This window comes from Daphnia carinata, chromosome 6 (genome assembly GCF_022539665.2).
Source record: "Daphnia carinata strain CSIRO-1 chromosome 6, CSIRO_AGI_Dcar_HiC_V3, whole genome shotgun sequence".
Classification (NCBI taxonomy): domain Eukaryota; kingdom Metazoa; phylum Arthropoda; class Branchiopoda; order Diplostraca; family Daphniidae; genus Daphnia; species Daphnia carinata.
Window position 1 is genome coordinate 4849768 of NC_081336.1, and position 22379 is coordinate 4872146.

The 22379-nt window shown below is 35.8% G+C and overlaps 5 protein-coding genes across 10 annotated transcripts in view; 2 read left to right on the plus strand and 3 right to left on the minus strand.

Moving 5' to 3' along the window:
* The window catches only part of LOC130689851 (peptidyl-prolyl cis-trans isomerase-like 1), a 55596-nt gene that overhangs the window by 10025 nt on the left and 23192 nt on the right, over positions 1-22379 (minus strand). The window lies entirely within an intron of this gene.
* LOC130689848 (pseudouridylate synthase 1 homolog) lies at positions 252-2300 on the plus strand. 2 transcript variants are annotated; one of them, XM_057512784.2, is made up of 7 exons: positions 252-850; positions 906-942; positions 1182-1306; positions 1375-1624; positions 1688-1722; positions 1784-1903; positions 1966-2300. In XM_057512784.2, exons 1-7 carry the CDS (start codon positions 419-421, stop codon positions 2212-2214), a joined length of 1248 nt encoding a protein of 415 aa, XP_057368767.1. In that variant the 5' UTR covers positions 252-418; the 3' UTR covers positions 2215-2300. The 2 variants fall into 2 exon arrangements, with proteins under 2 accessions (XP_057368767.1, XP_057368768.1); XM_057512785.2 differs by having other exon boundaries at positions 258-850; positions 1980-2117.
* LOC130689847 (alkylated DNA repair protein alkB homolog 8-like) lies at positions 2273-4511 on the minus strand. 4 transcript variants are annotated; one of them, XM_059495550.1, is made up of 7 exons: positions 4356-4480; positions 4073-4288; positions 3499-3973; positions 3177-3443; positions 2967-3118; positions 2747-2896; positions 2273-2689 (listed from the first exon to the last, which is right to left on the minus strand). In XM_059495550.1, the coding sequence occupies exons 2-7, from the start codon at positions 4212-4214 to the stop codon at positions 2310-2312; spliced, it is 1566 nt and encodes a 521-aa protein (XP_059351533.1). In that variant the 5' UTR covers positions 4215-4288; positions 4356-4480; the 3' UTR covers positions 2273-2309. The 4 variants fall into 4 exon arrangements, 3 of the variants coding, with proteins under 3 accessions (XP_059351533.1, XP_057368766.1, XP_059351534.1); XM_057512783.2 differs by having other exon boundaries at positions 4073-4509; XR_009421084.1 differs by having other exon boundaries at positions 2548-2689; positions 2960-3053; positions 4073-4511.
* On the plus strand, positions 6524-16596 carry LOC130689849 (uncharacterized). Of its 2 annotated transcripts, none has more exons than XM_057512786.2 (7): positions 6524-7086; positions 10283-10480; positions 11001-11097; positions 12820-12982; positions 15326-15481; positions 15688-15801; positions 16228-16596. In XM_057512786.2, exons 1-7 carry the CDS (start codon positions 6846-6848, stop codon positions 16375-16377), a joined length of 1119 nt encoding a protein of 372 aa, XP_057368769.1. In that variant the 5' UTR covers positions 6524-6845; the 3' UTR covers positions 16378-16596. The 2 variants fall into 2 exon arrangements, with proteins under 2 accessions (XP_057368769.1, XP_057368770.1); XM_057512787.2 differs by having other exon boundaries at positions 6527-7086; positions 12823-12982; positions 16228-16590.
* LOC130689846 (uncharacterized) lies at positions 18863-22263 on the minus strand. The gene is made up of 6 exons (XM_057512781.2): positions 22090-22263; positions 21783-22021; positions 21269-21675; positions 20938-21211; positions 19706-20880; positions 18863-19620 (listed from the first exon to the last, which is right to left on the minus strand). The coding sequence occupies exons 1-6, from the start codon at positions 22173-22175 to the stop codon at positions 18970-18972; spliced, it is 2832 nt and encodes a 943-aa protein (XP_057368764.1). The 5' UTR covers positions 22176-22263; the 3' UTR covers positions 18863-18969.

Here is a 22379-nt window from a genome sequence, read left to right on the forward strand (position 1 = left end):
GAAAAATCAGAAGTCCTAATGTTGATGGCACGGGAGTCCTCTTGTCGGAAAGTGTAGCGCTCGTTGGGTTCAGCAACAATTTACTGTTGCGCCCAAACGTCGGGGACCAGTAGTCCGAAAGTCGGTAGACAGATGTCCTTTCGTCGGGTGACCAGATGTCCAAGTGTCGGAAACCTGGAACCAAAAGTCGGAAACCCTGGAGTCCTTTTTGTAACTCGCCCAAAAGACTCTGTCCCCAAATCTACGTAGAGGTGAATGATGTTTTTATTTTATTCGGGTCATCTATTGTTGATAGAGAAAACTATTTAGAAAGATCGATGCAGCGATTATCTAATAATGCCGATATATCGGAAAGAAGTCCAAATAGTCGCCAACACTGCAGCAGACGAACACATTCGATTTTTTAAACTAATTCTTGATGATTTTCGGCCTTGTATGTAAATTGTTTCGAAGCAAACTATATACTTTTTCAAAAAGGAAGTTGGTAACAGTAGCTGGAAACCAGGTTTCGAAAACAGGAAATTGTTCTAAAATGGAAGAAGTTCCCAATCAAAATTGCATACAAAAGGATGCAAAATCCATTAAAAGACCGTTTGAAATCAGCCATGAAGCCGAATCTGCACCAGTTGAAGAAACAGTCAAAAGAGCACGTTCTCAAAAAAAAAAGAAATTTGCCATTCTCTTAAGTTATTGTGGTCAGGGATACCTTGGAATGCAATTTAATCAAGGGTTCAAAACGATTGAAGGTGAATTGTTTCAAGCATTTTTAAAACTTGGAATAATGGATGATGACTCCCTTAACACACCACAATCTATACATTTCCAAAGAGCAGCACGAACAGATAAAGGAGTATAATTTTACTTTATTTGTTGTTAAAAGCTCCTTTAAGCTTTTTGTTTCATAGGTATCTGCCATCCGTCAAGTGATTTCGCTGAAAATGAGTAAGTTGTACATGGTATATCAATTTTTCACTGTTTTGTTGTGTTATCAATTGAAGTTTCATGTAACAATTGCTTTTTAGAATAATTGTATGTTTGAGAATAATATGAAATTTTCAGCATGAAATTCATTATATTTTGAAAATGAAAATGAACAGTAATTAATGTAGAAAATGTGATAAGGCAAAATTGCATGATGATTTTCAATGCAATTATTTGATTAAATAATTTTCTTTTTGCAGGGTTACCAGATGAAAATCTATGTAAGGAGCTAAATTCACTCCTTTCTCACTGTGTACGGGTGTTTGCTGTAAGGAAGGTTACAGCAGGTTTTAATAGCAAAACTGCATGTGATTCCCGATCCTACGTGAGTATCGTTTGATAGATTAATTTAGAGTCACATTTTCTTTTCAAATAATTTGTCGCTATATTTAGGCTTATGTGATGCCTACATTTGCTTTTGCCTCTAAAGAAGTGGCTCCTTCCCATCAGTTCCGTTTGATATCGGAAACTGTTGATCAAGTCAATTCGCTGCTTTCGTTTTTTAAAGGGACGCGAAATTACCACAATTTCACATCAGGTAGGCCTGCGCAGGATCCTAGCTGTAAACGTTACGTAACGCAGTTTTCTTGCAGCCTGCCTTTCATAGTGAAAGATATGGAATTTGTGAAAATCACTATTAAAGGTTGTAAGCCTATTTCTTTTGACTCTTAATAATGCAGCGTATTTAAAGATTTATTTTTATTAGGACAGAGTTTCATGTTGCATCAGATACGTAAAATGGTTACTACACTTCATATTTATTCGTAAGTTAAGGACGAAAAATAATTTTTTACTTTCATAGATAGGACTTACAGTCGCTATCATGCGTGGATATACGTCAAAAGAAATATTAGAAAAAGCATTCAAAATGGAGCGGGTTAATATTCCTACAGCTCCCAGTTTAAATCTATTGTTGGAGGAGGTAAGAAGGTGAAAAACTCTCCTTTGCGCCTGTTAATCAAAAAGTTTTTTAAAACATGTTAGCCCCACTATGACAGTTATAATCGCCGTTATGGGAGCGACGGAGTACACGAAGCTTTAGACTGGAGTTCGTGCGCAGTAGATGTAGAAAAGTTTTACGAAAACTCTATTCTGCCAGTTATTTATGACGGAGAGATGGTCTGTCCTGATGGCGGTTCGATGATGAATTGGCTTTTAACATCTTTGCCACTTCACACGTACGAATTCCCATTAAAGCCTGAGGAAAAGTTACCGAATTCTGTTTGTGAGTGACATTTCCCAAATCAGTTGACTTCAAGACGAATTTGAATGTGTAATAATTGAAAAGCCATTATTGCACACTAAACTACTTTATTCAGCGTTTTCTGTTATTCTTTTTCAAACTCAATGCACCAATTTCCTTGATCGTAATAACTGCGCCGAATGGAAATATTAGATATCTTGGAACATAGGCTGTCCAATTCGCCTTCCTTGAAAACGTGATAAAATCTCAAATAAGTAGGTGTATCCGTTCCAGTACTCTCTTTTGAATTGAGACTCCAAGGTACTAGAACATCCGCATGTTTAAATTCTGTTCGATTTGTGTGCACAGGTAGCACGGCTTCTGAGTACGTTTCCGGTGTAGAACACACTTCTGTTCTCGACACGTTACTCTTCTTTTGCAGCAAATAAGTTGATTTTCTTTTCGCCATTTCCTGTTCTTTGGCCCAAACATACACCAGAGCTCGACCACCCTTACGTAGAATGCCTGCAAACATTATTAGAATATAGTATCGAAGCTAAAGCCGGGATAATAAAGAAGTACGGCTTATGTCCTGGAGTGTCTGCAAACGCCGGTCTTCGGTAGCCAAATGATGAATAACAGCGATACAGATGGCGGCATCAGCTACATCATCACGAAAAGGGGAAGCACGACAATCAGCATTGACAACTTGATAACCACGTTTCCTACAGACTTTAGGAAGGATAAAACAAATTACATATTGCGACTTAACAAACTTGAAGCAATTTATATTACACTGAACCATTTAGTAGTTGCTTTGATCGATCGGATCCAATGCTGAAAAGCGATTGCGAACACGTTAGGTATTTTCCATTTCCACAGCCAATGTCTAACAGCAGTGATCCAGCAGGAAAACTCTTAATAAATGCTTTAACGTTGGGCCATGGTGAATGTCTAACAAATAATTGTTAGGTACTCTCCAACATGAGGAAGTATTGAATCTCTATAATACCTGGTTTCACTGAAGTGTGTAGCGATTTCATCATAAACACGAAAAACATGGTTTCTTTCGATGTTGTCGGCAGTTTTTTCTGAGAGATCAATAGAATTTTCTGATTGCGAATCACACCATCTGGAGAAAGTGCAATCACATTTTGATGTGCGGACTTTGCGGAAAGTCAATGACGTCCGGTTTTCCCGTCGCTTAACAGTTAATCCATGATCGACAGCTTCAGTTACGTCATATTTCCGTGGCGTTATACCGTGACTCCAGGAGTATCTGAAGAGTCAACAATTTTTTCAATCCAAAATGAAGAAAAGCTTTATACTTTTACCGTGCTTCTTGGCTAATAATCAAACACGAACGTCTTGGTAAAACGATGCTTAAACGCCGACCATCATCATTACTCATGAAGTCCATTACAATATCAGAACCCAGAGAGATGCTAATAATTCCATCCTCAAAAGAACTATGAGTATCAGTATGAAGAGGTATTCCTTGCCCAGGTGCATAGTGATTAACTGTCAATTGATTTGGTCTTGGCATGCCAAGTTCCACAAACTTTTTGATGATTGGTTCCATTTCTTCAGGTATAGCATTTGGCAATGGGTTTCGATCAACTTTATTGCTGCCATACTTGAATTCAAATCCATAATGCTTCACAGTTCTATGTTTGAGCTGCAATGTCTGTGGATCAGACAAGGTCAAGTCAAGTAATTTTTCTTCTTCTTCTTCAGATATAAAGTTTTCCTTTAGTTTCAGCCCACTTGGCCACACCTTTGGACTCTCTTGCAAGCCAATCATGTTTGCTGAAATGCAAGAAAAATTAAGAGTAAAAAAAAATACAAATTGGAAATAAAAAGCTCAAAATTACAAAAATTTTGTTTTAAATCACCATGGAGACTTACTGGGAAATTGTTTAAGGTAAGAGAGGTACAGTGCTTTTGTTTCACCTTTCAGGCAAAAACTTCCATTTAGCTTCTCATAGCTTTCTACAGCAGCACATTCATTCTTAAAGCTGAGAATACAATATGATTTTCTTTCAATCATTACCAATTTTTCAATTTCCCCAAAACCGATAAAAATATCAAATATTTCCTCTCTCGTAAATCCATTCAGTAAACCTGCATTAATCAAGCACAGAAAACGTGACGGTGTAGAGTTCTCTATACCTATAAAGCCGTTTGATACATCATTTGACACATTTGCAAAAAATTTTGCCACTTTTCTGGCTACTTTCTTTTCAGTCACTTTCTTCATTTGTTATTGACGTTAATTGTTTTGTTTGTATATAATTATAACGGGTGCCAGTTTAAGACTAGTTTTGTAAACGTTGTTGCTACTTTAACAATTTCGGAAATCGTCTGCTCACTTGCGCCTATGCATGGTAGATGGTACTACTCTAGCTATAGGAGGGACTTTTCCTATCTCACCATCGTCGTGTTACAGCAGTTAAAGTTTGGCGGCTGGGCTTATTTCATAAAAAATTTCAATAGCTCAGTAGCTAGTCCGTAACATGCGAATTTAGATGCAATGATAGCTTTAGACTAGAGAACTACCCCATTTCTGTAAAATTTTAAAGAAATTTCATAAACAAAACAGTTAAGACTCAAAGTTTTTCGGAGTCTTAGCGCTACGGAAATGCACTCGACCCACTTACCATGACAAAAATTTATGGGTTTTTTTTCAAAATGATTTGTCAAGAAAAGTCTTCTAGGAAATGGATAGCCTTCATTGGATACTTTTCATTGACTCTAAATTCAAATATTTTTTTATTTATAATATTCCCAAAAATAAAAATTTAAACAAAATAAATTATTTAAATGTAATTTTGTAATGGTAGGAAGGGAAACAAAAAATAAAAATTGACTTCTAGCTCTTTTTTCAGGTATTTTCTTTTTTCTAAAACGCTATACATGATTCAAAAATACTAAAATACGATAAGAGACTCTGCTTTACATAAAAAATCACGCAACGTAATTTTCGTGTATCAATATAAGTATTTACGAGCATAACAGATCCTCGCCAATAAAACAATTTTTATAACAATATTTAAAAGTAGTAGGTACACTGGGAAACGAAAAGAACAGAAAATGCTTCTCAAGCGTAACTGCAATAGTCAAGACCGCTTGGATCCCGATTAGAGTGCTATTTTAGTCAGAAACTAGCAAAACGAAAAGGCTATTTTTAAAAAGCAAAATACTCTTGAAATTTGAAAGTTACTTTCAGGTGGCAAAGTAATAGGCAACTCTGAATGTGTTGTGTGCGACCACTTCCAGCCCTTGCCCTTTCCTCAATTTGCCATGGACTTGCAGCGCTGGTAATATTCATTTGTGTAGAATTGGCCTACAGCATTTGTAAGTTTTTTCGGAAAAAGTTGACAGTAGCTTTCAGTTACTTACTGTACATTAATGACACCAATACTTTGCGTAAATGTTTATCAATATTCATCTACCTAGACCTACTCTGTCCTTTTTTAAGTTCCAAAAGTTGTTAAAGTTCCTCCAAGCGTGATGGCTTTGTCTTATCCTGTTTTAAAGACGGCTTTAAACATGACACTGTTCCTTATCATGTTTTAAAGGCTTTTCCTGTATCTAAGTTCCGACCAATCTTTTGCTTCTTTTGAAAAGATGAGATACGATAAGATAAGACGTTTTAAATATCTTTTCATATCTATTATCTTTAACAATTTTTTCGACTTTTATCTTATGTTATCGGTTTTAGACATACTAAAAGATAAAGATTTTTAAATAAAAATGATATATACTTAAAGCAGTGAACCCTATCGTTCACCTTCTTATATTTCAGATCTTAGCGAAATAAATTGTGCGAACACAATCTACAATTGATTTAATAAAAGGTTAATAGAAATCAATTAAAAAGTCGATTGAATAGATGATTTATTTAGTCGATCTAGCCTACATCGATATATCTGTTATCTTATCGGTATCTTTTACTCTTTTTGCATTATCTTATCTTATCTTAATTTTAAAAATCGCAAAATTATCTTAGCTTATCGAGACCACGAAAACAGAAAGATGCAAACACTGGTCTCGTCTCAAAATTTCATTACAACTTAGGAATGGCGCGGTGACTCTTATTCAGAGCTACGTATATACCAAGTAGTTTGCCTAGCCTTGGTGAAGAAGCCAGCTTTTTGGGGTAGAGCCAAGGAAAACGCTGAGGATATTTATAGAAAAACAGAAATAAATTGAATTGTTACCACGTGTTGGCCTACTTTCATCATACTCGGAGTCAAGGCAAAGTTTGGTACTATTGAAACATTTATGGGGCGATGGATAACCTGAGCGCGATATGCGAAGGATTGAAACGTAGTTGTATAATTGTGGTCATAGCTTCAAAAGTCATTGTATAGCACGCACGGACTAATTAGGTCCTGCTGCCACAAATAGCACGAATGCGAAAGACCCAGTAGAGTGTTAGAGGCACCCAAAAAGGATTAGCAGCAATTTCGTGAATTTATTTCAAGACTAAAAAAAGAGAAAACAAAGTATAAAAAGTGTAAATAGACAAAAAATATAGACCAGACTTAAATCTCATGGACTAGCGAATTTGACTTGTCTGTTTCGTGAAATCGATTGTAAAGTGTTCATTTGCTTTAAACGGAGGCGAAGTTTAGTCGTCGATTTACTATTGAAAGTGTCTTTGCAACAACAAAATATGATTCAAATTTTCAGAGCGAGTTTTTATGCGTATCTGCTGAAGTCTCTTCTAACATTCAGTGTGGCATTTGGCAATATATCGCATTTGGGAAACTTGCGCACCCAACAGGAGGACGTGAAATTTTCTTCGGACGGCGATTTTCAACAATCATCGGCTAATTGTCGTATCAGTTCAAAGGAGCTCTTGGCTGCTGCCGAATCCACGGCTCGTTCAATTCTTCAGGGAATATGTAATCCACGTAAGCATTTCACATTACCTCATGTTACGGGCACCTCGATATTACAATCACAATGTGGATAGAGAAAATGCCGAAAAGGCGAAACTTGGTATTTAAATGACGATTTTATCATTTCACCGTAAACTTTGGTCGAAAGCGTACACAATTAACTTTGGGGTTTGCTGGCATTGCTTGTATCTTGTTTTTTGTTCAGCTTTATAATCGATAATGAGGGAGTTCTGTATTTGCTCGATTTTGGTTTCCTCATTCATCAATTAAACACGAAACAAGTAGACTGTAATAGTTACATTACGCAAAGGGCTCCATTATTTGATATGGAGTTATCATAAACAAGTATGGAACCTTATCACTTATGAAATTTTGAACTAAACATGGTCTCCATATTTTCATATGAATCATTAATTAGTTGTACATTCGTACTTGGATGCTTCTAAATCAAACGAATTGGATCACTTGCCTACATTGACGGAAAATGTTTGTATTCGAATTCAGTGCACAGCGAAGAAACTACAAGCATAAGTGCATTTGTGCAATGTATTTCTTATGTGATTTCAAGTAATAACAACCAACAATGGAATTGAGCGTTGTTTTATTTCTCGCAGCAGGTTACGGTTTTGCATGCAGCCGATGGATTTTCAGTACTTCGCTTTTTCTAATGATTACGTATTAAAGTAGCCGACCAATTTAACAATGCGACGTTCGTGCTGATATGCGGTTTTGGGTTAATGACCATGAAAATTATCATTTGATTTTTAAAAATCTTTCTTACAAAAGGCCTTCCAGTCTTTCGTGACTGCTTAGGGTTAAATGCGTAATTATAATAATGCTTTTTAAAATATTTTTACATAGATTTTTGATTCCCAGAGAAGGATTTGCGTGTAGACTACATATTTTATTACTTCGAGCTGCGTAATTAGTTTTACTTATCCAATGAATAGTTTGTTTACTGGACAAATAATGAAATCTTACGTACGAGTACGAGGAACAAAATTAAGTTTCAATACCGGTAGAGGTCTAGTAGTGTACCAGGGTTTGGGCTGAAACAGGATTTTCAAAACACTTTTACGTCTAGGTTTGAGCCTTGATCCATATCTTGCCTGCACCCTCAGCCGAGGGTACAAACGTTAAAAACGTTTAAGCTTTATATTGAAGAGTTGACGGTTGTAGCGAATTATTGCAAAAGCTAACGAACAATTTTTTACTATCGCACACTTTATGCTGTGCAGCTGTCAAGCCATTTGCTAATTTGATACATTGCAATTAAACAATCGCTAGATAAGACTCTCTCATCCTTCAGAGCGGCTTGTCTGAAAACGGAAATTGAAATTCGACGCTGAAGGCGAAGGCCTGAAGTAAGAATTTAAATGCTTATTTAAATATGCCTCTATATTGACCACGATTGACCATTGGTGAACGCAAAGCTGTGAACTCTGTTGCCTGGAGTGATCACGATATCCTTATAATTTCGAAAATATGCTTTCTTTGAAAAATAAAAATTAACACAATTAACAATTAAGAACGAATTAGAACTATGTTCACGCTGGAACTTTTTCATAAGGATTTTTACCGTTCTGTTGTTACAACTAGACTAAAATAAGCCTTCACGTGGAAAATTTGTGGGTTGCGTTCGCGGTTGCGAAGCCACGTAACGAACATCGCGATATAAACACATAGCGACACACGTTGCAAGTGTGAATGAACGTAGCTTTTGGATGATTGTTTTTTTTAATAAAGGAGTATCCAGCTTGTTAAAAAACTGAAACGGTTCCAAAGTAACCGAAATGACAGCTAAGTAACCGGCAGCCGAAATCGCGATAAGCTAGGTTCTTACAAGTTGCTGGTGTAGATTCTCGTGCCCTTCCAAAATCGCATCGGCATGTTCCTTTTCTCCCTAGAATGAATTCCTACAATACGCAATACGTGCAACATTAGTCGTTATATTAGTAGGCTACACATACAATTTACCGTATTTTTTTCGAAATGTGTAGTCTTCGATTTCTATGAGATCGTATTTTTAACGTCCAAAATACTCCACATAAATCAGCATTCGCGTAATGCATTAAATCTAGTTTTCAATCATTTACAAATTTAAAATGTTAAGCCTAACTAAAAAACATAGTGTATACCGTACTGACTATTACAATTTTTTCACTGTGCCACATGCTGAGCCAATCACAGCTGCCAGATTTCGACTGCAATTCATTGCAGTCTTGATGTCGGTAAGATCATTACATCTTTTCGACGAACTTTTTAGAAGGTAAGACACATATCGTAGGAAAGAATTATTTTTCTGTTTTTTAACACGCCGCTGGTTGAATCCTTAGATAGAGTTTCGTAATAACATGCTTCGAGGAAAAAACTTAGGGATTAAAGTTTTCCTAAACGGCACTAATCAATTTTGCGTAAAAGGGTGTGATAGGAGGAGTATACTAAAAAGAAAAGAGATGATCAAACTTCGAAGTTTAGTAAATCACTTGGTTGATGCTAATTAACAAAATTTGGAATTCACTGATAGACTGACATTAGGGAAAAAATTTATTTTTTGTTTATTTTTGTTGTCTGTTATTTCACCGACTGAAATAGAAGACTTCAAGAAGCGCAGCATTTGCATATTTTTAAATTCACGATGCTTTGCTATATTTGGTAATTGACGGTTATGATTACATTATTTACCAAGCCTTAGGCATGGACTTTTAAATTTTTAAGTGGCATAATGACCTGTATTTTCAGATAGATTATGCTTGTGCATACAAAAGGGCAGGCTGAAGGCAGTTTTTTTTGGTCCCCAGTTGTACACCACTTCACTGCTATCAGCGATTGATGTAATTCTTAACATAATAATAGGTCAGAGAATTTTTACTGCGCTTGGTTTCTTTTTTTTTTCCCTCCATTAAGTGTCAAATAGATTTCTCTTAGTGTTTTGCCTGCTATTAAGGAAATCTCATTCAAGAGTTCCCGAATTTCAAGACTGAATTTGAGATTCCTGGACATGAGCGTTTCTTTAATTCCCAGTCACAAAATGTCTTACATATTCCAATAAAATGCACTTATTGCATTCGTTCATAATCAACCCTTTTGGGAAAAAAATATATTTGACCACAGAAGAAGTGTCAGTGTTTATAAAAAAGTGATATTTTTTTTGTGAAGCGTAATGAGATTATTTTAAACTGCAATGTTTCTGTTTTTCTTGTTTTAGGAGAAATTGAAGATCGGCTACACAACATAGAATCTCAAATGGCGGATCAGCTTAATGTTATTAAAACGATGATTCTTAACATCGAAGACAAATTAGCACAACAGGATAATCAATATCGCCGAGCCAACCGGAAGCTCCATGGTGTAGTTGCAGAATTGAGCGAATCTGTGCAGGCTTGCACTAATCTACAGTTCTCAGGTTTATTTTCAATCAAGTTTTAGAATTCCTCTTTCGCATGTCACTAAAAGTATATCTCAGTGATAAACCACACAGTGTGTAATTTACATTTATATCTAACATTAGGTACTTGTAAAATTTAAACTGAAACCGGAATTAAACTTTTCGGTTATTGGCCATGACGGTGTACACGTGCATGTAGTACATAAAATACGTTAGTATAAAATTAATGAGAAACTATTTTGGGGTAATGAAACTAAAATAGCATGCTGTACTGTAAGTAGTAGGATTCACTTAGTTTGCTAGATGATCCAGTGCAAGGGAATTAAATGGCTAAGCATTTTGAAAAATTCCAGAGAAAAAAAGTCAAAATAATATTCAAAAGTAACTGAAAACAGCTTCAGGAACTTGCCGGCAAATGTGAATTTCACTACCTATCAGAAAACAACAGTTTTTGTCATAAGAAAATTTATAATTTAATCCAAAATTATAAATGTACAGTATAAATATATGGAATTGTAACTGCCATTAAAATTCTTAGCAAGCAACTCAAACCACGTCGAGTCCTCCCATGCAACGCCAACAAATCACGAGAAACAAGGGCCGGCATCTTCATCATTATACAGTTCACCTATAAAGTAAGACCAAGCAAATTCTTTAATTTTTAAAATGCCTCAACTTTAAAATTTAACGCAATCTTTTTCTACTGCAAGATTTTTTTCATTTATTCTATTATTATTTCAATGTACTCCTTATTGCTAAATATCGTCTTGTCTGGTGACAGTTTGTTATGATAGACATTGAGGTTACCATATTAAGAGCAAAAAACAAAACAGTAGACAAAACATATGACTGCTAGCAAGAAAGTTTAAGATAGATTGACAAAAATGAGGTGAAGTATAGATTTACAGTTTTAATAACCAAAGTCTACACTCAACAGGATACCATAATGTAGAGCAGAGTGGGGGCGGGGAGGGGGGGGGGCAAAGGTATACAAATTTATTTTTGTAAACAACTGGAGGCACTTCAAATGTTTCAATTGCCAGCACTTCTGGACAAATAAGATGATTTTTGTTCCCCGCGGACTCAAGAATGACTAAATTCGGTTAAAGTTTCATGACTTATTATGTCTGCTAGAAGTGATTTTTTCTGGGTGAGTTGTCTAAGGTTAATACATATTTTTGTTATTATTATAAAGTAAGCCCACTTCAAAAGTTTCACTTTCCAAGATGGGACTGAATTTTCATAGTCAGAATATTGTGTTTCAACTCTCTTGGGTTGTTGTACAACGACGCTTACATTCGACAAGCACAACAACCTACAATTGGAAGCATTTTTGTTGTAACATAATGTAACAGCAACAACCAAAACTTATCAGTGACAATCTTCAGGTACTATTGCAAGTTTTTGTTGAAAATGTTCTCCTTAAACGTTTGCCACTTTCGGAAGTAACCGGTGAAATAGGACTGAACCCATATAGGACTGAAAATTTCCAGTTCCATTTCTCCTTTAGAAATAGAACTGAGAAATGTAGGACTGCTAACTGAACACATTTAAGGCAGTCCTGTTTCTCCATATCACTCTTATATTTGTTAGGGCGATAGCATCCAAACCGGTAGGCGAGTTGGTAGGAAAAATTGCTTTGCGTCTTGCTTCTAGAAGAAATATGTTACTTGTTAGACGAAAAAACATGAATCGCCTTTACCGATTCTACCGCTCTTACGGCTATTCACACGTGGGTGTCCGGCCTATTAACGTGATTAATCCGTGACAATATATACTCTTAATAAAATAGTTTACTTAAGACAAGATTTGGGTTTAGTTGCACACACATTTAAAAATTTACAATTTGCATCAGAAATATAAACTATCTAATGAACAAGTAAACTGCGATGTTGACTAAATCCCATAAATGAGCATACTTTAAGGTTACAAAAATCTTAATTTTTTCTTTTGACGCATTCTTTCTTACGCATAAATGGATGTTAAGGTAAACCATGTGTTTCCTTGAATAACCAATTCTTCCCTGAATATACGTAATGTCGGCTATCTGCTGGGTGTTAAGCTAGGTTTTACGTTAATACTATTCTTGAAGGGTTGGCAATTCACAGAATCCTCGTACAGCTTGGCAGAATCCAGAATCCTTGTCCATAGACCCTTGCGGGTACTGTACAATAACCAAAAAAGGTGTGCGATCAATCAGCCTATTGAACGCACGAGACAAAATTTATAGTTCAAAAGATATATTGAAAAATATCTTAAATGAAATGAATTTGAATTGACATAAAGTGCAATCGAAAATTTGTGATATTGCTAGATGCATTTTGATAACGGTGTTAAAAAAGATGATTTATTAAAAGCAGAAATACTGGTAATGGGTTGTTCCTGAACGCTGGCGTGAAAAGCACGGGAGCTGATCCTGATGAAGAAGATGTCATGAACCCTAGGCAAGATGAAATTGATCGATTTAACAGCTCAATTCATATTGAAAGTGGAAAACGAGTATTCAGCTATTTCTGGAAGGTATTTGATTTTGGACTAATTTTTTACGCTTTTGAGTAGTTCATGATATTCTGCCACAGTAATGCACCGTAAGTTTTGCTCCGTTGAAGATTTTTAAATCAATGCCAGCGTTAAATCTAATAAAACAAAAAATGTTGAGTCGCTAGATGCGGTCCCTCCATAACTTACATAACATGTTAGAGGAAGGTATTGTTGTGAGAAACATTGCGGTGCGTGACAGGGGGCGGTGAAAAAGTAGAAAAGATGTGTTGTGACGTTATAATAAAATAGACTTGTATTTCTACTACCATCTTCTGGCAAAAATTTGGAAGGTAGAAAAGGAGCTTTTTTTTACGAGCTCAGCAACAAAAATGACGGCGATTCTTTTGAGAGGGAAGTCCCATTTGACCCGTCAAATAAAAGAATTAGAATGGTGATTCAGAGTCTGTTTTTTTTAACAATTTTGTTGATGGAAAATTTTTTTCCCGCCTCCTTCCCTAGCAGACTATTTTTTGGAATGACGTGGAAGGACGAAGTTGATTATATTTAATGTCCTTAACAGCTTTAGTTGGTATTTAATTTTTCTGTTTTAAGTGTTTAAAGTTTTTCTGTTTTAGGTTGTTTAGTGTAGACGTGATGTAAGTTTAAAGGAGGGGGGGGGGGGTTGGTGTTGATTTTGTGAAAAAATGTCACAAGGGGAAAGAGAAGTCAATAATTAACAAATTTTGCGATATATGATTGAAGAATAGCTCCATGATAGTATCAACATAGTTTCAATTATTGGTTTTGTTACTTTTACGATAGGGAAGTTGAGAAAGTCCAAAAATCGGTGGGAGAAGTTTTGAAGGAAATAAAAGATTCGTAGTTGTTTCCCCATTTTTTTCCCATAGTTAATAATAGTAGCGTGTTAAAATACCCCTTTACAGTTGCACTTCCATCGTTTTTTACTTTGTTGTTTGCATTTATACCAATCTTTCGTATCAAATCAATCAAGCTAAAAAAAAGACGAAGCGCGAGGTATACTCACTCACTACTATATTTCACTGGCGTAAACTCTTACATACAGATCAGAAGAAAAGAATTACGTATATGTACGTTTATGGAAGTGAAAATATAAGGGAAAGTTATATTTTAAAGAAATTAAGTAACTGAAATTTTTTTCGTTTATCTTATGCATAGTTTTATCTTCTTCGATGCTTTTTAATTAGGCTATGAATTCTTTTACGTTATTTGACAACAACTTTCGTTAGACAAATGACCAAAATGAAATCGTTAGGTTTTGTGTCCATCATTTCTCATACGAGCCCTTAGCGAATTTTGACGAAAGTATTAGGAATCAAAAAGAGAGATGCCAAAATAGTAGTTGTGCGAATTGATTTTGTATGGTTTTAAATACATAGCTTCTCGTCACATATATAATACCTAAATAGACACATACGTATAGATGTAGATATAGGCATGATGCATGTTTAAATACCAGAGATCTGGCAGCATTGCGCAGGTATATACTATATTCAGGCACAGTGAAAATACATAAATAGGTTATTTCAGGTGCAGGAAACTGTACATAATATGAAAACCAACGGGAGAAAAAGTAAAAAACGTTAATCAATCAAAATGCCTACAAATATAGAGGAATCTGTTTAAAGCGTGCCAGTTCCGCCCATGAAATAGACAAGAGCATTCACTTATCCATGCATTTACATTAACAAAGACAAATCCATCGTGTTTCTTTTTTCGGTACTGTAATTTCTGTGTATCTTTTGAAGGCTAGTCGGGGAAACAGAAGTTACATTCCGATCATGTAATGACGTTTTGTTGATGCAATCTATTTTACGTTCAATGATAAATAGCAACCGCAAATGTCTAGCTACGTTTGCTAATTGTTCCACTTGAAATAAAGTTTATTTAATTAAAAACAAATAAAATTTCAGGTTTGAAAAAACGGGTATGACGATGTTAAAACTTCATTTAAATGAAGAATCTCACTTCAGTTACAACTCCACCTACAATGAAACCTGATTTTGTAATTTCGACAACATATGTTACCATAGAACTTCATTAACTTACAAGTACATTAACAAATTCTAATGTAACATTCCGTAAAATTTGTATTGGTATTTAGAATTCATGTTAATCGAGTTCTAATGTTAGCCTACATTTAATTTTCAAAAATAAATCTATAGTTTTTTTATTTGTCGAGTTTTAGCTAAAGTGTAGTTCAATATGACAGTTTAGTTTTACTGAAAGCATTCCAATTTGGGGATTCAAAAAATTACCGTGTTTTTTTTTTGGCAAAACAAACAATTATTAATTAAATTTTACATATGACCTGAATTTAGCACAACAAATTTTTTTACACAGGTCACTGACATGGAATACAAATTAAAGAGCTGGGGACCTCGCCGCTCTCTTCGTTCACCTAGTTTCTACATTTTTGAGTACGGCTATATGATGTACATGAGGTTGTTCCCCCGCCAAAACGGCCAAAATGTTTACACTCATGTTGGCCTAACTAAGGTATGTACGTTCATGTTTGAAGTTTTTTATCTCTTTACTTTTGTTGCATATGATTTTTGGTATACATTACAGTTTAAGTAAATAATCTTTTAGAAGATACATTTAGAAAACTTACACAAACTAAATGATTTTTGTTTTCATCTCGTTAAACATAAAAAAAAGCCATATGCTGCACTTTATTTTAATATATTTGACTCCTTTATCAGGGAGATTATGACGAGGCCTTAGAGTGGCCATTTATTTTGAAACATCGAGTCTCTATTCTTGACCAAGCATCTCCTCCTTTTCAAGACATTGTTTCAAGAGTATGGGATCCAAAGGTAATTAAAAATCCAGGCAAAGTTAACTATTTGGCTTTCAATGGCAGCATTACAGCGCACAGGGAACTTCATGCGTTTTGTCCATATGCCAACAATAATTTCATTCGGTTTGGCGCATTCAAAATATTTATTAAAAAAAAATCATTTTTTTTCAATTTTTTCCATTTTTGAATATGTGTAGGAAAAGAATCTCTTTTCTCTTTCCCTTCTTCTTCCTTTCTTTCCCTTCTTTTTAAATTTAAAATTTATAAAAATTTACTTAATGGCATGAAAAGATGAAATACTGGCAACGAAATAATAAGCTATTTAAGCAAAATGTAAATTCAGAATTTAAATTTTGTTAGGGGGATTGGGGGTTACATTTGTTTTTAGAATACGAAAACAATAACATGATTAGATCAAGTGACCAAAAAAGTATTGTTTTAGATTTTGTGTTCCGGATGGAACTGGAAACGACCAGTAACTGGAGATAACCACGAATGTGTCGGATTGGGATTTCCCACTGAAGATCTACGTGGCCAAAGCTTTCTTCGGGAAGATTCTGTGCTCATCAAATTAACTGTATTTCTCGATTGATTTCGAAAGAGATAATACTACCACTAATCACGCTCTATGTTGTAGTCGGAGTTCTTCAACCTTGAATATTATAACAATTTCTGCTATTCTTAATGTCTTCATGTCAAATACATGTATTTAAATATCCAAATTAAAAGAAAATCAAACAGAAGTATAAGAAAATGACTTTAACTTTGTATATCTTTCACAACGATGCTGCTTTTAGTCTTCGGATCTGCTGTAAATTTCACTCGCTACGTCAGTATCCGTGAAATCAAGTTGTATCGAATGCCTTTAAAGAAACAAATAAGAATAAATGGTGGCACGATAACTGGGTAAACAATACTGCGTATGACCTTAGGTTGTTTCGTTTATTACTCAAAGAAAAACGTTAAAAGAACGATTTGCTTGAAAAATTTATAACAGAAACCTTTGTTTGTCAAAACTGTTCAAATATTACGTGAAAGGCTTTATAAATGGTGTCATATACGGACAAGGTTTTTTGGTTGCAATATAAAACATAGCTTTTCCGTTTTACATTTTGCGATTCTGTCTAAGTTAAAATCCCACTTAACATTTTGAAAATAAAAAAAACAGTAAGCTTATGTAGACGACAGATAATAAAAAGCAGATCAACAACTTAGTTGCTATTCTCTGTGTATGGGTAGAATAAAAGTGGAAAGCCTAGTTCATTTGCATGTATTTACCAAAAGTCTTTCATTTCCGGACAAAACGTTAGTTATAAGGCGTTTTTTGAGTACAAAAAGAAAGAAATGCATAGATGGCTTTCAGGTTCAGTGTTTTTAATTTCAATATTCATAGTATTAGTTGTTCTTGGTTGTAGCCTACCTTTCCATCCTTTCCGGCCATAAACAAAAAGTGTATAAACTTTTTAATTTTACAGCAAATAAAGTAAACGAAAAAGCGAACAAACAATCGAAATAAAAATAAATAAATAAAAATAAATAAAAACATAAATAAACGAAAATAGTGGAAGCGGCAGAGAACAAAAAAGAAGGAAGATTAATTGATAATTTTTAGTTTATAAGATCCCGGAGGTTAAACGGGCAAAAGAAGAGGTAGGCTATCGAAATCGTTACCTAATGAAAAAATTCAAAGAAAGAAGAGGTATCTGTTGTCAACTACATTTGAATGAGAGTGTACTTAACGTAAACCGCATAAATAGTGATGCAATATATAGCAAGAATAAAAGCCTTTTTCTCCGAAACAAGCAAAACATGCAAACATGCATGCTTACTATATAAGGATACAACAGTTTCTTAGTATTCGGCTACAATTGGTACCCTATGACTGAACATTTGTGTAACCCTATCATCTGTTTTTATTTAATAAAACGGAAGGTTACATCAGAAACAAACTTCTCGACTTCAACTCAAAACAAAAATAATTCTTTACACAGGAATCAGCATTCTCATAACATAGTTAACCCACACAGACTTGCCGCGATCATTATCGAAAACTGAACGCCATTCCGATCACGATCAAAACTTGATCGTCGACCGGATCATTTGAGATTGATCGGCGATCCCAAAAAAATGTTCACCATCCAATCATTTTTGGAGATCGGCGATCCGATCATCCAGAGATTGATCGGATTTTATTAAAACAAGCGGATCCCGAGGTATGGCCGCGACAACGAAATCTTACTGAGCCCAATGAGTTGTACGCTTTTTGACAAGTGCGTGTTTTTTTTTGTTTTTTTTTACTTACCGGTACTATGTGTCATTTTGTTGTCAACGCTATAGACGGTCTTGGATCTTACATGTCTTTACCATTTAGTAGGCTTTGCCTCTGCCAACATTTTGTGATGACATTATAAAATTTAGAATTATAATTTAAGATGTACAAGGAATGATCAACGAGATCAAACCAAAATGACACACCAGTGAAATAACAGCATATTTCATATAATACCTTACTGAAGGAAGCAAACACAAATATTTTCCTGAAATTTTTTTTAGATTTTTGCAAAAATCTAAAAAAAAACCAGTTCTCCAAACAAACCAATATAAAAGGGAACCCAGTTACTGCTTTTTAGGAAGTATTTTTTTAAAATTACTTTAACCCAGTTGAATTACAGATTGGTTTAAAGTACGAAACACAGAAAACGGCACATGATTACATTTTTTTTTTTTTAGAGAACCAAAATTAAAATTTTTTTCTCTCGAATTTTAGTAAGTTTTTCTGCAACACTTCGAATTCTTAGCAAGTTATTATATTTTTCTGTTTCACTCCCGTTAGAAACAGAGACAGTAAAGTAAACCATACAGTGAATCGATAGATGGGCTCCAAACAAAGCTATATTGCTGCTATTTAAAATAATTACCATGTTAAATGGTGCGTCGTGCTAATAATATACATTCCAATCTTCTTACTTTGGATTTGATAAACTATTGATGTTTTTGTAATAGGCGGTACAACGGGCAACGAGGAACAATTTCAATTTATTTATTAGAGTTTGGAAAAATCCAAAACAAAAGTACGAGAATTAAAAAAACTTAAAGGCAAAAATCTATTCTTCTACAGAAATAAACACAAAATGTCTGCTTGATGGACTACTAAATAATGCTGAGCATCGGGACAGACAAGAGGTCAGTGGACCCCAAGGCGTGCATCAAATCCCATCATCTTCAGCGCTGAAACAGAGTATTTACCTATGAATTGGTTGAGTACTGGAAGAAGTTGATAGGCGGCCAAGCAATCTAAGACCCATTCGCGGGAAACGCTAACTACTTTGTGCCTATTGAACCAATCGGCCGCTTTACGTTCAATTTCCACGTTGACGTCATCTTCAGTCTGGACAACAATCATCGTATATAGCCGTCTTTTTGTTAGTTGCGACGGACTAGGCACAGTGGCTGCACCACATAAATGCAACAGCTGATTAAGCTGATCAACCGTCACATCCGTAAATGGCCCTTGGCAGCAAAACTCGAAAGCTTCGAACAACTTTTCCCTTTGACTAGTTTGTCTAGCTCGGCGAGGACCTTCTTCTCCATCCATATCCAATGCTTCAAATGGCGTTTCGTCTAACATTCTATTTTCACGGATGCACTTATGAACCCAGTCGACTCCCACAATCCAAATACCGCTAGCGACGCCATATAAGAACTTTAGAGTTCGCTGCGCACAGTTTTCTTCATCCACGTTAACAATCACATGCGTAACGGAAGAGTTATACGTTTGCGATACTTCAGCCCCAACCCTCTGCGCCCAATCTTCAACCAATTTGACCACCGACCGCTGCATTTAAACCAGATAGTTATTAGTACTTCATGATCTGAATGAAAGAAAGAACTAGGGGTATGCAAATTTAAAGTTGACTTACCGGAATCCCGGAACAAGTGATAACTTTGCGTTTGCAGTAGGTTGGATTTGATGGAGCGGAGCGAGGGGGGGTAGATTTAAGAATATCCTCTTCGTCCGAATCTGGATCACTCTCCATCACCACAGTTTTGCAGGCTGCAATTTCACTCGTATCCAACTCAGGTGATTGTTGACGCACTTCCTTCGCTAGTCTAGGACTTGGTTCCAAAGATAGTGCCATTAACGAAACTGGATCTGCGTTGCCGAAACCTAGAGCCGAGGGTTTTCTCCGTTTTCGTTCCGCCATGTCCTTTTCATTGTCACTCAATGACAAACTTCTGGTCCGCTTAAATGCCTCGGCGAGCATATTTTCACTACCTTCATCTGACAATTTTCTGCTAAAATTTCCGTCATTTTCTTCCTTTAGCGCTTGTTTACCAGATGATACTGGAAGCTCACCCATATGTAACGCATTATGCGAAAGGGCATTTACTTGGCATTGACTCGTCAAGCTAGCTTGTGATTGTACTTCCGTAGTCAACCATGGACCTTCAGTCGCTTCTGTTTGAGTCGCAACTGAAGCTAGTGAGACAAATGATGAGCAAGGGGTTTGAGTATTCTGAGAACAGGCCATTTTCTGTGAGTCAACACCCGGGTCATCTAAAAAGGGGAGTTGTGCTGTCGTCTTGTCAAGAATAGGACCCAATTTCCCCAAACGGGTAAAGACGACCGGTTGTTTTTTTAATGAATGAACTGATATCCTAGGGGTGATCCGGCCTTTACAAACAAAACTCACAGTGCGCCGTTTACCGGTACATACGGCAAACGGATCGTGATTCCGTAATTTCTCGGTAGACGTGTAACAGTTATTTGTTGCGAAAGTTGTAAGGTTCTGCGTTTTAGGACGACAAACTGGTATCCGATGATGAGCTACCGCTATAGCCAAATTGGAATTTTCAGGCTCAGGACTCGGAGTAACTGTTAAAAGTAGTAGGTGATGGTTTAATCCATTCGGTGTAAATGATTCCGGAATTAATGTATCTTCGCGGTTTGCTGTTGAGCATTCCCCATGGGTACATTCTCTATCAAAACCATCCACTGTTTTCTCAAAATTTTTTTGATTTGATGAAACGCCGGTATCAACAAGAACATGTCTTGTTTCGTCTTGCATCATGCTTGTTTCGTTATAAAGTAAGCCTAAAAATTGGCTAATGATAAAATAAAACGAAACTATTTGTCGGAAATTGTTAATACCTTTGGGTAGATAAATTCGGTTATCTTTCGATACGGGAAACACAGAAGAAGGCAATTTAGTGGTGACAGATTTCGTGCACTTGGGCGTAACAGCTTCATCTATTTCTTCGGAAATGTTGGGATGTGAAATAGGTGTTTTGATACCTGACACTTTTAGTTCTGGCGTAATGCTGCTCGAACGGTCGCGTTTATTCGATAAATTTTCCCCCGTACTAATTGGCAAGGCATTTTTCCTTGGGCGGCCCCTTCCACGCCGTGGTCGTCCTCGTTTAATCTAACGAACATATTTTCATCACCGCAAAACAGCTAAAAGAAACCATTTTTGTTTTACCTGATGATCGATGCCTTCGCATGGTGGTGGTGGACTGGGGGCTGAAACAATGTCGTAAGATAGTTCGTTACCATTTGATGACGAGGTCAAATATGGCGATGATACTTTCAGGGACTGACAAGAACGCGTTTCAGAATTTTTAAAGCTAACGCCATTTTCACAATCTTTCTTCTTGTGGATAGTTAATGGACTTTCATCTGGGTAAGTCATTAGCCATTGATCAACTTTCTGTATTGGTTGTGGAGTGCTATGGCCAGTTGATTCTGAAGGTGATAAGCCAGAGATGAGTATTGAGCCACTGCAACTCTCAGCTTCCATTGCTGGATTTTCTTCTTGAGAATGTAGATTTTTTTCCGTAGGAATTAACAGCTGTGTTGCTGAGCTCTGTTTTAGGTCAACTGAACCAGCTAAGAACAAACTTATTACTGAATTGTTTTTGTGATGAAAAATCAAATGATGCCAATAACAAGCTTACAAATATGCATTTGAAAAACTGTTAATACAAAATTTTTACCAACTGTAACGCCTCCCTCAGCACAAAAGTCTTTCACAAACTGAAGAAGACAAGAAGAGAGTGTGCTAATCTTCAAACTGACCTCTTCAACACAACTGTCTGAGCACACGCCTTGGCAAAAAACACAGCATGACTGAATCTGCATAGAATTTGTATGACTGTGAGTTTCCTCAAAAATGCAGGTTCGACAAAAAAAATGCCCACACATAGCTTTCACAGGGTCATGAAGTAAATTGTTGCTAAAAAAAAAATTAAAAGACCTTTAACACATGATTAGGTTGTCGCATTTTTCATCTGATCTTCATACCATTTTGCACATTTGCTTAACTCCCGACTACGTTCCAAGAAAATTTTGATCATTGCCTGATTTTCGTTGAAAACGGTATTTTTCATTTTTATATCAGAATTTGTTGAGAACTTTGCTACAGTCAACTAAACCCTTCTCAACCTAACGTTAAAAAATTCATTTCAGACACGGATAGAACCTTTTTCAGCGGTTTCCAATACTTCTCACTCACACTGTTCAAACCTGGGTATAACAGCTAGGGATGTCGATATCGATATATCGTATTGGTAAACACCTGAAAACCGATATGA